Source organism: Micromys minutus (genome assembly GCF_963924665.1).
Source record: "Micromys minutus genome assembly, chromosome: 7".
NCBI lineage: Eukaryota > Metazoa > Chordata > Mammalia > Rodentia > Muridae > Micromys > Micromys minutus.
Window position 1 is genome coordinate 35165055 of NC_137976.1, and position 14551 is coordinate 35179605.

General features: G+C 38.9%; 1 protein-coding gene across 1 annotated transcript in view; it reads right to left on the minus strand.

Moving 5' to 3' along the window:
- Positions 1–547: 547 nt before the first annotated feature.
- Positions 548–14551, minus strand: part of GABRR3 (gamma-aminobutyric acid type A receptor subunit rho3) — a gene marked incomplete at both ends in the record, with an annotated part of 55942 nt that continues 41938 nt past the window's right edge. The window contains 2 exons of the mRNA XM_080919195.1: positions 548–847; positions 11581–11777. Of these exons, the coding sequence (XP_080775321.1) occupies positions 548–847; positions 11581–11777 (497 nt within the window). The remainder of the gene's footprint in view (positions 848–11580; positions 11778–14551) is intronic.

The window sequence follows — 14551 nt, forward strand, 5'->3', positions numbered from 1 at the left end:
GACTGGAAATAGAAGAAAGGGGCTGTACACAGGACTCTCAGTTGTGTGTGGATGGAACCACTTGGAGATGGAAGCTCTCCCTTAGGACAATATTATTTGTCATTTGGCAGACACTAAGAAATCAGTTATCCTTGAATGGCTGCCATAGTCCTGCTTCATTCCCTAGTTTAAAAAATTCATTATTACAAAATGTGTGTCAAGATGAAATAATTACAAAATATTTATTGCTGATGGAAAAATTTCCCTTATTATACACATGCCCATGATGCTTATTCATACAGTCAAATTTCTCCAAGACTCTGAACATTGCAATAAATGTTAATCAGTCATCTCTTACATCTTCTTGAGGCCAAGAGACATGACTGGCTCTATCCCAGTTTAACTGTCCAATTTATATCCAGGAGGTAAATAACACCATCTGACTCCAATGGAAGTTTATGTAAAACATTCCTCTTCAGGCTGGGAATGGTAAAATACTCATCAAGCACATGCAACATTCTGAGTACTGCAAAGAAATGAAATAAGTCAGCAAGCAAAACAGTCCTCTTCACACATATATACCCCAGTAAAACAAATTAAATATTATGTAAACAATGGGGAATACAATTCTAGAGTAGGTATCAATGACGTGGTTGTTATCCAGGATGATTCCACCAACATTTCCTCCCAGGGATTTTCTCTTTATCTGAGATGGATCTGCACACGAACTTCCTGTGAACATTGTTCTCATGGAATCCTCTTCTGAGTGCAGAAAGAAGGAAGTCTGGTCCACATCATTCTCACCATCATGGTAGCAGCCATCAAAGGCCATGGCTTGAACTGAATCAATATTGTACATTCCAGATACATTCTGTCAAAAAGACATTTTTTTAGTAAGGCACAAATACTAGTTTATGAATAGAAACTATAGAAAGATAAAAGTCAGACATTAAACAGTTTCTATAAATGTTCAGCTTGCCTTGCTTGGTATAAAAAATAGAATTCTAGTTTTGTTTCAGGCATCTGACTTAAAAATCATTTTACTAATAAGCAGGAAACATTGTCTTACACATCCTGATTTATAAGATGGTTTATATTTAATTCCATGAATTATTTAGGTATCATACAATTAAATTTTATACGAATATAATGTCAGTAATGTCTAATCTAGTCCTGAGCTGATAAACAGTCATCCCAGATTCTTGCATTCCTCTTTGTTATGAGTAACTCGAACAGTGTGCCATGGCCTTAGGTGTGGTGTGTGAGTATGAATTATCAATTATGGTCTTCTTGGATTTGCTTTCCAACTTATTATTTTTCTCTGTAGAAAGAATATAATGATGCAGAGACCTATGTTTTTTCTTTTAGTTTCTGGTCTCAAACCAAAGTAATAGTCACTTTCTACTTGTACTTGAGTTGGGGAAGAGTTAGTGAAATGATTTTATTTGTTCTTTGAAAGCGAAACTAGACAGATCTTTCTATTTTTGCCAACAAACAAGCAAATAACCCCCTCCAAAATAAAAAAAAAAACAAGAAAAAAAAAAAACTTCAAAATGATGCTAACAAAGCCAGATTAACTGCAAAGAAATTGGCTTATTTTTCTGAAGCAGTAAATTATTAATGATTTTTATAGCAACTGTGCCTGATTGAATCTATATTGACTTTTTCTTTTGAGTTTTACATTTGGAGATAGTCGGGCTCTCTAGCATCAAGTAGTGTCTAGGAAGCAGCTGTTAGTAATTGCTTTTGGAGAAAATCAAATCCTTCTCGATCTTTAGGGAAGCTGAAAAATGAACAAAATTGAAGATACTTTTCTAGATGAAATTATTCAGAATTCAAATCAGAAGCTACAGAATAAAATCTATTCAAAATGCCTGTTTGGTTCATAGCAATTTAAACCTATATTATTTTACTGAATCAAGAAGACCCGGCGACTAATCTGTGCAGTCAGTTAGTGAATCAGTGGAGACCCACACTTTTAAATTATATCTCCCTTCTACGTTTTATAGAATAGGAACATTCTGTAATAAGTTGAATATACACAAAATAAATACGCAAGAACTTATGGCTGAGTAGCCTCAGATAACCAATAATATTCAACCACACATTTAAGTATTTAAAAGCTACAGTATTGTCAATGGATTCTCTCCTACCCACAATGCTACTGGGCCATCTCATCTGCTGTACTTTTTATCTGAATAAACACTATCAGCATGCTAAAGAAGACTCATCTTACAGAACAGGAGTATTCTTTTCTTTTTCCATATTGACAATCTAGAATTACCTCTGTAATTCTTAGAGACCACAATTTACCAAAACCTACAGTTTTTACAGGTTTGTAAGTGATTTGTCTGATAGAAACGTATTTAGAAATAGTCTGATTTTTTTTTTTGTCTCCAGAGCCCAGATAAGCACTCAATTGAGCCAAGTCTTATCTAGATACAGAGCTGACTACCATAGGCTTACTTGGTTCTGAAATTAGGGAAAACCTTCTATTTCCCTTCTGGGCTTAGTTCAACACTAAGGAGTGTTTTAAAAACTTATTATTTACAATGTTTTCTCTGTTTCTGGTATTTAGTGGCTGGCTAAGATGTGCATGTGTGTATGTGCGTATGAGTGCATATGTGTGTGTGTGTGTGTGTATGTGTATGTGTGTGTGTGTGTGTGTGTGTGTGTGTGTGTGTGTGTGTGATGATAGTGGGATTGATGTTTGTACACTGGGGTTGTTGGTGGTGGTAGAGGTGGTCTTGGTGGTAGAAAACTTCAAAAAAAAAAAAAAGACTAGGAAGAAGAAATAAATTCTCATCACCCTCCATGAGGAAATGATCCATGAACAGCATAGTGTAATTCTAAACAGATGCACATGAAACACAGGTGCATCAAATTGCATAAAATATTACCGCTTGTTATAAAGCCTCAAATTAATCCTAACATCATAGAAGTGGGGAATTTCTAAGCATGACTATCACCAGTAGATAGACCATTGGGACACAACAAAACCAAAAATAAAAAGCTACGGAGAAACACTAGAGTGAAAAGAAACAGTAAATCATATATGTACTTAGCAAATATCTACAACATCCCACCTAAACACTAAGGGACATACATTAGCTTTTGTAGCCCATGAAACTTTCTTTTGAATAAACCACATATGAAATCATAAAGCTAGTGTGTTAGTCAGGATTCTCCAGAAACATGGAATTTATAGAAGGATTTTATCTGTCTCTCTATCTGTCTATCTACCTACCTACCTATCTATCTATCTATCTATCTATCTATCTATCTATCTATCTATTATCAGCATCTATATTCTATTAGCATGCCTATATATATATATATATATATATATATATATATATATATATATATATATATATACATACACATGTATACACATATAAATTCCCTTCATATGTATGTTTATATATATGGAATTTTTTAGAATGGTTATGATCCAGCTAATCCAACAATGCTGTCTACGCACAGAAGGTTCAAGAAACCAGTAGTTGTTCAGTCCATGAGGCTCAATGTCTGAGCTGCTCCTCAGTGTACACCAGAATCTCAAAGAAGTAGACTTTAATTACAGTGAACAGATGAACTTGTTACTGAATGTGAGAGCCAGCAGGCAAGAAGCAGACACTTTTCTTTCATGTGTCTTTTTTCAATTTTATTGGATATTCTCTGTATTTACATTTCAAATGTTATGCCCTCCCCCCCACTCCCCTCTCTCTCATGTGTCTTTTATATAGGCTGCTACAAGAATGTGTGACCCAGATTAAAGGTAGATCTTCCCTCCTCAAAAGATCTGGATTAAAAGTGGGCCTTCCCATTTCTGTAGGAAGCCGTTGGCGCCAATAGATGGCGCCAGCTTCCTGCCCATTATTCAGCCTACAAAAACCTTTCCCCTTGTGTTGCTTGGCAACCACATAAGTCATAGCCCAATCTCAGGGCACGTGAATGAGCTACTGGAGGATGCACCAATCAGGTAGCAACACAAGTCTCTTAGGCATATATAAGCAGTGCATTTCTCCCCCACGTGGGGAGATTGTGGGAGATCCCACATGGAGAGAGACTGGGTAAGAGAGATGGCAGAGAGATCCCATGTGGAGAGAGACCTGATAGAAGAGATTTCGGAGAGATCGCACGTGGGAGAGAGACCCAGTAAGAGAGATCACATGAGGAAGACCCGGTGAGGGGAGATCCCACGAGGGGAGGGAGGTCGCACGTGAGAGATCGCCTATACAGAAGACCCCGGTAGAGAGTCCCCTGCTCAGAGAGAAGTTTCCTGCTCAGGAAGTCCCCTGCTCAGAGTGCTGTACAATAAAGGTTGTCCGCAGAAGAATCTTGTGTTGTTGCACGCCTGTTTCAACCGGCGAGACGTGAGGCGTCTTTCTTAATCAAGAAAAAAAGTCCCTCCCAGTTGTATCCAGCTGCTGGGGTTTTAGTTAATTCTAGATATAGTCAAATTGGCAGCCATAGCAAATCTTGACTATAAAGAAAATTTGAAATTCCTGCGTTCTATCTTATCACAATTGGACAAAGTTAAATATCAACATCGAAGGAAAATACAGAAAGCACATAAACTCAGAGAGATTATATAACACACTATTTCTAAATGAGTCACTGACGTAACTAATAAGGAACATTTAAAAAATTCTAGATTCAAGTGAAAATTAACAGAACATATCAGAATCTATGGGATACAATGAAGGCTGTCCTGAGTAACATTTATATCTCTAAGTAATGACATAAATAAGTAGGATTTAAAAGAACAAACTTAATGATGTACCAGAAAGTCTTAAATTCAAGGAAAAAAAATAAGAAACAGTAGGTGGGAAAAATGCTAGCAACAAGGTAGGATTAAATAAAATATACTAATATGAGGAATTGATGAAATAAAGAACTGATTTTCTGAAAAGATAAACAAGATTTACAAACACTTTTCCAAATTAAGCAAAAGAGAGAGCAGGCACAAATGAATAAAATTAGAGATGAAAGGAAGGCATTGGAGTACAAAATTTAGAAAATTATAGTAACACATTAAAAAGACCTATATTCCAGTAAAATAAAAAATCTAGAAGAAAGGGATGAAGACAACACTAGATGATGGAAAAGATTCCCCATGCTCATGGGATATGGATACTATAATAATGGCTTTCAATAAAGGCAATCTACAGATTCAATGCAATGTGAAAATCTTTGTCTAGGGTTTATTGCTGTAAAGAGATACTATGACCATAGAAACTCTTTCGGAGAAAAACATTTAACTGGGTTGTTTACAGTTGCATAGGCTTAGTTTGTTATATTCATGGTAGGAGACAGGAAGATATACAGGCAGACATGGTGCTTGAGAAGTGCTGAGAGTTCTATACCTTGATCTACAGGCATCAATAGGATGCAGTGTGCCATACTGGGCATGGCTTGAGCATAGGAGACCTGAAAGCCCACCTCCACACTGACACACTTCCTCCAACAAGGCCACACTTCCTGATAATGATACTTCCTTTTGGGCCAAACATTCAAACACATGATGCTGTGGAGGCTATTACTACTCAAACCATCGCACTCAATTAAGTTTCAGGGCCACTTCTCATAGACATAGGAAAAATAGAAACACCTTAAGATTTATATAGAAGCACAAAAGATTAAACGACCAAAACAATCCTGAACAAAAGGAGTATTATAGGAGGTAGCACCAACTTGAGTTTAAGTTATACTCTAGAGGCATAGTAATAAAAACACCAAGCTAGTAGAACCAAAGATGACTCATAGATGAGGGGAATACAATAGTGGACCCAAATCAAACTCCTTAACTACAGCTGCCTGTTCTTTGACAACATTGTCAAAACTACACAGTAGAGAAAAGTGTTTTTAAGAAACAGTACTGAGAAACCTGGGTACCAACATGCAAAAGAATGAAACTAGATCTGTATCTCCTTACCCTACACAAAACAACTAAAAATGGCTCAAGGATCAAACATAACAACTGCTAATTTGAAACTGCTAAAGGAACAAACAGAGAGTGCATTTCAACACATAGTTACAGGTATTTGGTTTTTATATAGCACTCAGGTGGTGCAAGGAGTAAGAGCAATAGTCTACAAAGAGGATCTCATGAAACTTAAGTCTTTTCTACAGCAAAAGAAACTGTTGATGGAGTAATGAGGCAGGCCACAAAAAAGGAGAAAATCTTTACCATCTGAACATCTAACAAAAGATTCATTCTAGAATATACAAAGAAATAACAACAAAGCAAAACCCTAAGAAAACACTGTTTTAGTTAGGATTTCAATGCTGTGAAGAGACACCATGACCAAGGCAACTCTTATAAAGGACAATATTTAATTGGGGATGGCTTACAGTTTCAGAGGTTCAGTCCTTTATCATCATGATGGGAAGCATGGCAGCGTACAGGCAGATATGGTGAGCATTCTATATCTTGGTTTGTAGGTGGTAGAAGGAGTCTGTGTCCAGCAGGCAGCCAGGAGGAGACTAGAATTCTACAATGGCAATGCTTAAACCTAGGAGTCCACCCTGACAGCGACACAAGCCCTTCAACAAGGCCACACCTACTCCAACAAGGCCACACCTTCTAGTAATGCCATTATTTGTGGGTCAGGTATTCAAACACATGGGTCTGGGAATGGCGCAAACCTATTTAAACCACCACAAATTAATTAATTTGAACACCAATTAATAAAAAAAAATCTAGTTAAAATGGCTATAGAAGTAAAGAGAGTTCTCAAAAGAAGAAATATATATGTCAAGGAGTCACTTTCAAAAGTGTCCACCATCCTTAACCATCACAAAATAATGCAGATTTAAATTATTTTACAATTCTGTTTCACCTCAGTTACAATGGCTATCATTGTACATGCAAATGTTGTGAAGAAAGAGGAATTAATTATTATACACTATTGGTTGAAGTTGGTTGAAGCTACTTTGGAGATCCATCTGGAGGTTTCTCTAAAAGTACAAAAGTAGTGCAAAGTCTAGAATTGTAATTACCATAGGAACCAGCTATACTACTTCTAGGGATAACTTAAGGATGCTATAGCATACTGTGGAGATACCTGTGGATCTATGCATACTGCTGTTCTGTTTATAATAGCTATACAATGGAAGAAACCAGATGTCTATCAATTAATGAATAGCTACATCCAATAGTGTGTTTATTTTCAGATATTTAAAAACCTGGAATTATGATCTTTTCAGTTGGATGGATGAAACTAGGCCAGGTGACATAATCTTTCATGTGCAGATCTCAGTTTTAACTCTTAGTTTCTACTTGTTTAACTTGGAGTGCCTTGGGAATCCAGGAAAAGAAATGGGATGTTGTTAGGTTCTGTTGCCCTAAGTAAGGAGGGATAGTAAAAGCAAAGTACAGAGGGAAAATGCTGGGCATGAAGAAAGGGTTAAGATGGGAGTCAGAAAGTGAGATGACTTGGGAGGAAGGTGGGGCAGAGAAAATTAGCCTAATAGAGGATGTGTAAAAAAAAAAAATAGCCATAGGAAAGCCTAGTACTTGTAACCCGAATGAGTTATCATGCATAGCCAGACAATTCTTGTAGATGCAGTGGGTTAACTAACAAATTCCCAGTTACAGACGTGGGTAACATTTACAGAAGTTGTTCATGGAGGCTCCTGAGGACATTCAAATCTACCCAAGTTCTTAGCAGCCCTCTTGGTTGCTCATCCAAACTAGAGTCTAAGAACACACCACAACGGATATAAACAAAGTAAGCTGATACGGATCTGAAAACCTCCTGGCTGCTGTTTAGCATTCAAAGTACTGAAATGCACTGTGTAGGTGAGTGGGGGAGACATGGTTCTACTGTCTTATCCAACTGTGAATCCTGCAAACCACAAAGCCTAGTCTGATAGGAAAGATATAAAACCCAGTGCAATAGGCTGCCTACTGGAGGTAATGACACTCCTTCTGTTCGGTTTTAATGCCCATTCCATGGGAGGAAAATCATGTATAGTACTGCAGTCATTGTTAACAACTCATTCCTGAAGAAGTGATGGGCTCAACAGAGGGAACTTACTACTGTTGTTTAATGAAACTAACACAGCATCAAACTGCCTTCTAAATACCTGTGTTTATACGTATAGGCAAAAGCTACTACTCTTAGCCTTAATCAGACAGTTTTCTTCTTATAGGGAATGTAGAATTCTGGCCACTCAAGGGGCTAAGAATAAGTGATAACTGAAGGCTCAGTCCTGGACAAGACATTTACACGGTCTCCTAAAACACCCAGGGAACAATGTAGAAGAGGGGCTAGAACAGAGAGTAGAGGCAGGAAATGTGGTGAATGGCTGAGATGTGCCATCCTCTAGATTCTGTAGAACAAATTCAATCATGAACACTCATCTACTGGGAGAACTGTCACTGGGCTCACAGCAAACTGGCCCTGTTAATCACTAGTCACGGCTGAAGGAAGAGCTCCCCATTACAGCTGATTATTAATAGATACAGGAAGAGGGAGAGTTCTTGTCTTCAGTTGTATATCCATTGCTGAGTCCAAGAAGCTCCAACACATTCCTTCATATAGACAGCCCTTGTTAAACTAAGTGGGACAAAACAAAATGAACAGCTATGGACATCAAAAAAAGATTTGTAAATGAGAAGGAAAGGAGCAGAGATAGATACAAGGAGTGGGTATAGGAAGATAGGAGAGGGTCTGGGCTGAACGTATTTAGTAAGTATACTATCCATGTGGAATATTGTCAGGGAACAAATGTAAGTAATAATAAAAGATTCAGGTGGTATGAACATTGCATGGCAGTAAGAACAGGAAGGTATTTTTCAGAGCCAAGGAAATAGATGAGTGAACCCAGTTTATGTCAGTGTCCCGTCCTTGCATTAACTAGTCACTACATTGAAAGGAAGCAAACAAAAACATCTTCCCCTCTATACACACTTTCCCTCATTTGCCCATCAGTCTTTCATTCCACAGATTATCCAACTCATTGCTTTCTCCGCTGTTGGTGTGGACCAGTGGCTTTAGCATCATCACCTGGAGCTTATCAAATGAGTAGCCTCCCAGGTTTTACCTCAGTTCTGCAGAGTTAGGCTCCACAAGAACACTGGTGATGTATATGTACCCTGGTGTCACATGCAACTGAAAGTTCCTGGTGTCCTCACACCTGCGTCCTCACATATGCATGGCGGTTAGCAAAGGAAACAAAAGCTCTTGAATAAAACAAAGTCAGTTACTTTAGGGCTTTGACTCAAAGGATATAAAATGAAAGACTGAAATTATTCTCAGAGGCCTGAATTAAAACTCAGTTCTCTGTGTATCACTTGTCAATTCATTAGATTTCATTAAAATTCTGCTTCTCCTGTAAAGCAGAGAAGATTGTTTCTGCACAACTTAAATGGGGGCTCAGACTTGAAGTTTCAGTGGATGAAGATGAGATTAAAACACAGTGTGAAAATAAATGCTCTCATTAGAAAATTTACAATATCAAACAATATTGAGTAGGCACAAATGTCCATGAAACAATCTGCAAACATTAGGGCTGGAGAAATACATAACTCAGCAGTTATAAACATTGACTGCTCTTGCACAAGGCCTGGTTTTCTGCATAGGACCTGGTTTCTGTTTCTAGTACCCACATGATAGAGTACACTAGAGTCTGAACCTCATTTCCAAAAGATTTAATGCCCTCTTCTGGCCTCTGTGGGCACTGAACACATGTGGCCCATGCAGCAAAAAATCTGTATACAGATATTTCTTTTGTAAAAAAAAAAAAAAAAAAAAAAAAAAGCTTTAAAACAAATGTCTAAAGCCAGTGTGAACACATTTTATGTATATGTGTATATGTGCACATACAGAAATTGTCTATAAGTTTTCATAAGAACAGAGACTGGTATTCAAATTATTTGTGAAACACAGCAGTAGAAAGCAAGAAATATATTTCATTAAGAAATATCAAGGGCTGGAGAGATGGCTCAGCGGTTAAGAGCACCGACTGCTCTTTCAAAGGTCCTGAGTTCTATTACCAGCCACCACATGGTTGATCACTACCATCTGTAATGAAATCAGATGTCCTCTTCTGGTGTGTCTGAGAACAGCTACAGTGTATTTACATAAAATAAATAAATAAATCTAAAAAAAAGAAATGTCAAAATAAAAACTAGAAGGACATTATGGAAAGAAGACTCCCCATTTTGTTCTTAATGTGATTATAAAAGACAAAGGGAGGAGGAGGGGGAGGGGTGTTTGGTGGAGGTGTAGTGAGTTGTGGGGGAAGGGGGTGTCTCAGCAGGCCCATGCTGAGGCATTCCTTCCCCCTGAGGGACCAGCCACATGATGGTATAGTATAAAATAGAATTTATTCAGGGCTTGGGGAGGGGAGTCAAGAGGGTAGTAGAGGCAGAAAAAGACACACACATACACACACACACACAGAGAGAGAGAGAGAGAGAGAGAGTAAAGAGGTAGAGGCCCACCCTGAGCATATGGAAAAAGGGAGAGGGAATAGGGAGAGACAGGTGAAGGGAAAGCAAGAGAGAACAAGAGAGAGAGAGGAGGGGTCAAGCATCCCCTTTTATAGTGAGTCAGGTATGCCTGACTATTGCCAGGTAACTGTAGGGTGGAGCTCAGAGAGTGCTCACATTTTTAGTATTCTTCTAAGTGACAAAGAGGAAAAAAATATCACTACTGGCTGAGAGCAGAGCCTTTATAGTCATAGGCACACAAGCTAATTTTGAGACCGTTAACTGTTAGACTTTGGCTGCACTATTCTTTCCCTCTGTGAACTGAAGGTAAGAAAACCTAGACCACTCAGGGTTAGCACAAAAATCAAATCACTAACATGTTTCAGGTGTTGGCATAATGCCAATAGAGGATGGATGCTTAATACTTTCTAGCTATCACCACCATTACCATCATGACCACTGCCATCATCAACAATTAGAAAAGAAGTAGTTTGTACAACATCTTCTTTTAATGGGGCAGAGTTGGGGGACCAATCCACACTGAGAATTCTTTATGCACAAAAGCCCTTAGAGAGAGTGACTGAGGATGCTGAGGAAAGCAGCTAGCTTAGAGCAGAGATTAAAGTTCCACATTATGTTCTCGAAATCCTGCTGACTTGACCCTAGCCAAGGCATTTGGATTTAATGCAAGGGTTTGATAAACTGCAGGAATCTTGCTAAGGAAGTTAGTTTTTGCCCTGGGATGTTTACTGCTAATTGTCATTTTGACAGAACTGAGAATCACTTTCCAGACCGGCCCCTGGGCCTATCAGTAGGTTGTTCTCTTAATTGTGTTGTTTGAGGTCGGAAGCCAGTCCCACTGTGGGTGGCACCATCCCTTGGCTCGGATCCTATGCTGTATAAGCAAGAAAGAGGCAGCAGCTTGCATTAATTGTTCTCTGCTTCCTGGTGGTGGGTGAAATATGAACAGCTGCTTCAGTCTCTTGCTGCCTTGACTTCCCCCACTGTGAAGGATGGTACCCTTGCATTTGGAGCCAAAATAAACCCTCTTTCCTGGAAGTTGCTTTTGTCAGGGTATTTTTATCATAGCATCAGGAAAAGATACCAAGCCCAGCCCTTTCTGGAAGGAGCTGACATTCAGTGCAGAACTGTACCTTTCCCGTCCTGTTGCGTTGCTTCCACTCTTCCACGGTGGTGAGGTAGTTCACTGCTGCGTACTCAATGACAGAGAGGAACACGAAGAGGGAGCTGACCCACATGTACACATCCACGGCCTTGACATAGGACACCTGGGGCATGGAGGCGCTCACACCGGTGACGACCGTGGACATGGTGAGCACCGTGGTGATGCCTGCAGTTCAAGGAGAATGAATGACGAACTCAGCGCACAGCATTTCAATTCCTAGGTCATCACCATGTTTCTCTTAACAAAATCAGTCTAGCGCCACGGAGCTGGAGTGAACTGCTGTGTGCTAGCTCTGGGCGTTGAAAGGTTCTCATTGGATTCTTCTCTCATCCTCAATGTCTGGCTGTTGCCTACACCTCACATCGAACATCCTTCCATCTAAACACCCAAAACCCAACATGCTTGAAGCCAGTCCTTCAAATGGATGGAAAACTGATCATCCAAGTTAGGTAAACTCTTGGCCAATTTAAGGAATTCTTCTTAGAAAGAAATGACAACCCCATTTTTAGCAACCATCTCTACATTACCTAATAGCTCCTGTTTGTAAGAAGTTGCTTTTGTCTACCTTTACTCTTTCCTGCTGCAAAGGGACTTTATCTTTGTCTTAGTTGATCTTGAGTACTAGTTCCTCACATTTTTCTTTTATCAAGAATTCTAAAGAGCCATCATTGTTCTCTTTGAACCCCCATATATAAAACTACACTTCAGCTCAGTGTATGTGCACTACTGTCAGAGGCCGTTTCTGAGCTACTGGTGAATGCCAGTCATTATTCCTCCTTTCTCTCTTCACGCTCTGTCACCGTTTACCCCTCTTCCTTCCCGTCTCCATAATCTATCTAGAAGCCTCCCTCTCTCTCCCCTTCCCTCTCCCTTCCCCTCTCCTCTTTCCCCCCTTCCCTCTCCCCTCCTATTTTCCCTCCCCCTCCCCTCTCCCTCTCCCCCCTCTCCCTTCCCCATTCTCTCTCTCTCTCTCTCTCTCTCTCTCTCTCTCTCTCTCTCTCTCTCTCTCTGTATGTGTGTGTGTGCAGAGTCTTTCTCTTCTGTCTTTTCCCTCTTTGTTCTCTTTATGATCATTCTAGGTGAAGAGTTGGGAGTTCCAGTTCCAGAAGACAATGGGGAAAAGTGACTCAGATTTTAGTAAAACACTAGCTATGCGATTCTACCTTAAATTCTCAGAAGGATGTTGCTAGAGCGCTGTCTGGAGAGAAGGTACAGCATTGTAAATATTTGAAATGCACTGGCTGCAGTGGTTTTATTTGTTAACTTCACACCAGGGAAATACAAATGAAATTCTGAGGGAGTTTATGGATTGTGGGGAGTCTCCAACCGCTGGAAGAGGACTGTGGTTTATTCTTAACCAAGAGATACTTCTACCAAGAGGCTTCTATCCTCTCTACAGGATTATGCAAAGTGCTATTGCAAGAGAGCCCTGTGTCAAATACAGTGGCAATTCTACAGAGCCACTCAATCTCAAATGAAGTTTTAGTTTCTATAACAAAGCACAGTACAGCCTGGTATCTTGATAGTGACCATGGGGGCGGGGGGGGGGGGTGAAATCCAGAATCTTACCTCAACACTGATTGGACTTATAAATTCTATTCTAGCCCTTAGCATTAAGCAAAGGGACTGTCTCATTCAATTTTAGCTCTACAAACAACAACAATAAACAAACAAACAAACAAAGCAGCAAATAGCCAGCACACAGCTATACACTGTTTCCATGTTTGGCTTCAAAAAGCACTTGTTACACACATGGAGATGTGAACTTTTACTAATGTATTACAAAGAGCTGAAACCAAGACTATAGCTCAAAAGTGGGTTGCTCCAATCAGATATTTACCTCTCATGCACTTTGGTAAATATTGGACATAGATTATAAAAATTAAATATATGCTGAGAATAGCCGAGTGATCGGCTTACATTTTGTCAGGAGCAAGATTCAGATTTCTTTCTGTTACTGCTAAACCTGTAATTTTTTGCATAACTACTATCTCTCATTTTAGACATGGAAGAGAATTCCCTTTGTTTATACAATTATTAATTGTTTTCCATATATGGTAGGTCTCTGAGGCAATATGCTACAAAGTACTGTGAGGATATATTAAGAGGTTAGAAGGTACTTTGTACTTTCAGGGGGCCAGACCGGAACTCGAAACCCTATAGAATAGCTTGCATAAGTACTTAAAAATTTAGATATCTTTTCTTCATTTTATAAGACATAGAACATAGAACTTTAGTGTTTTTCAACAGATAGCAATTTAGACTTAGTGGATAAAATAATGGTTCAGGAAAGTTACAAGTGTGCATGAGTTATGAGTGCACACCAGAACCATTGATTATTAGGATTAATAAAAATAAACCATAGTTATCTATATTTGCCAGGGAGGAATTAAGTATCAATCATTTTCTCATAAAAGGATGTTTGGTCCAACTCATTTACCAGTTCTATATTTATTTTATTCACCGAAAGTACATATTTTTATTGAATAAAATCAGCAATAATAGTAATGATAAAATTAACGACAGAGTAGGAGGAGTTGTTGGATGGGGGAATAAATGATAAGATAAACGGTATTAATTCTTGAAGCAATTGAAGGGGAAGCTGGGACTATTAGAGCCATATTAAACATACCTATTATGTCCCGAGCCATTCCTTGGAAACACATTAATCTTGACAAATGGTATTCCTTGCAGATCCATTAAACTGAACATCCCAATAAAGGGTTTTGAATCACATGAACTGACCATTTAGTCAAGGAAAGGTCATACACTGCATTAGGAAATTACATTCCCACCTACTGATATCAGTATGCATAGTTAGAAAGATGTTATAAGAAAATATTTAGCCAGGCCGTTTGACTCAGCTCCCCCGAGCCTTCGCAGTTTCACCATATTAACTTTTAAGCACATGCGTGGGTGAATTAAGGGCAGTCTGGGGA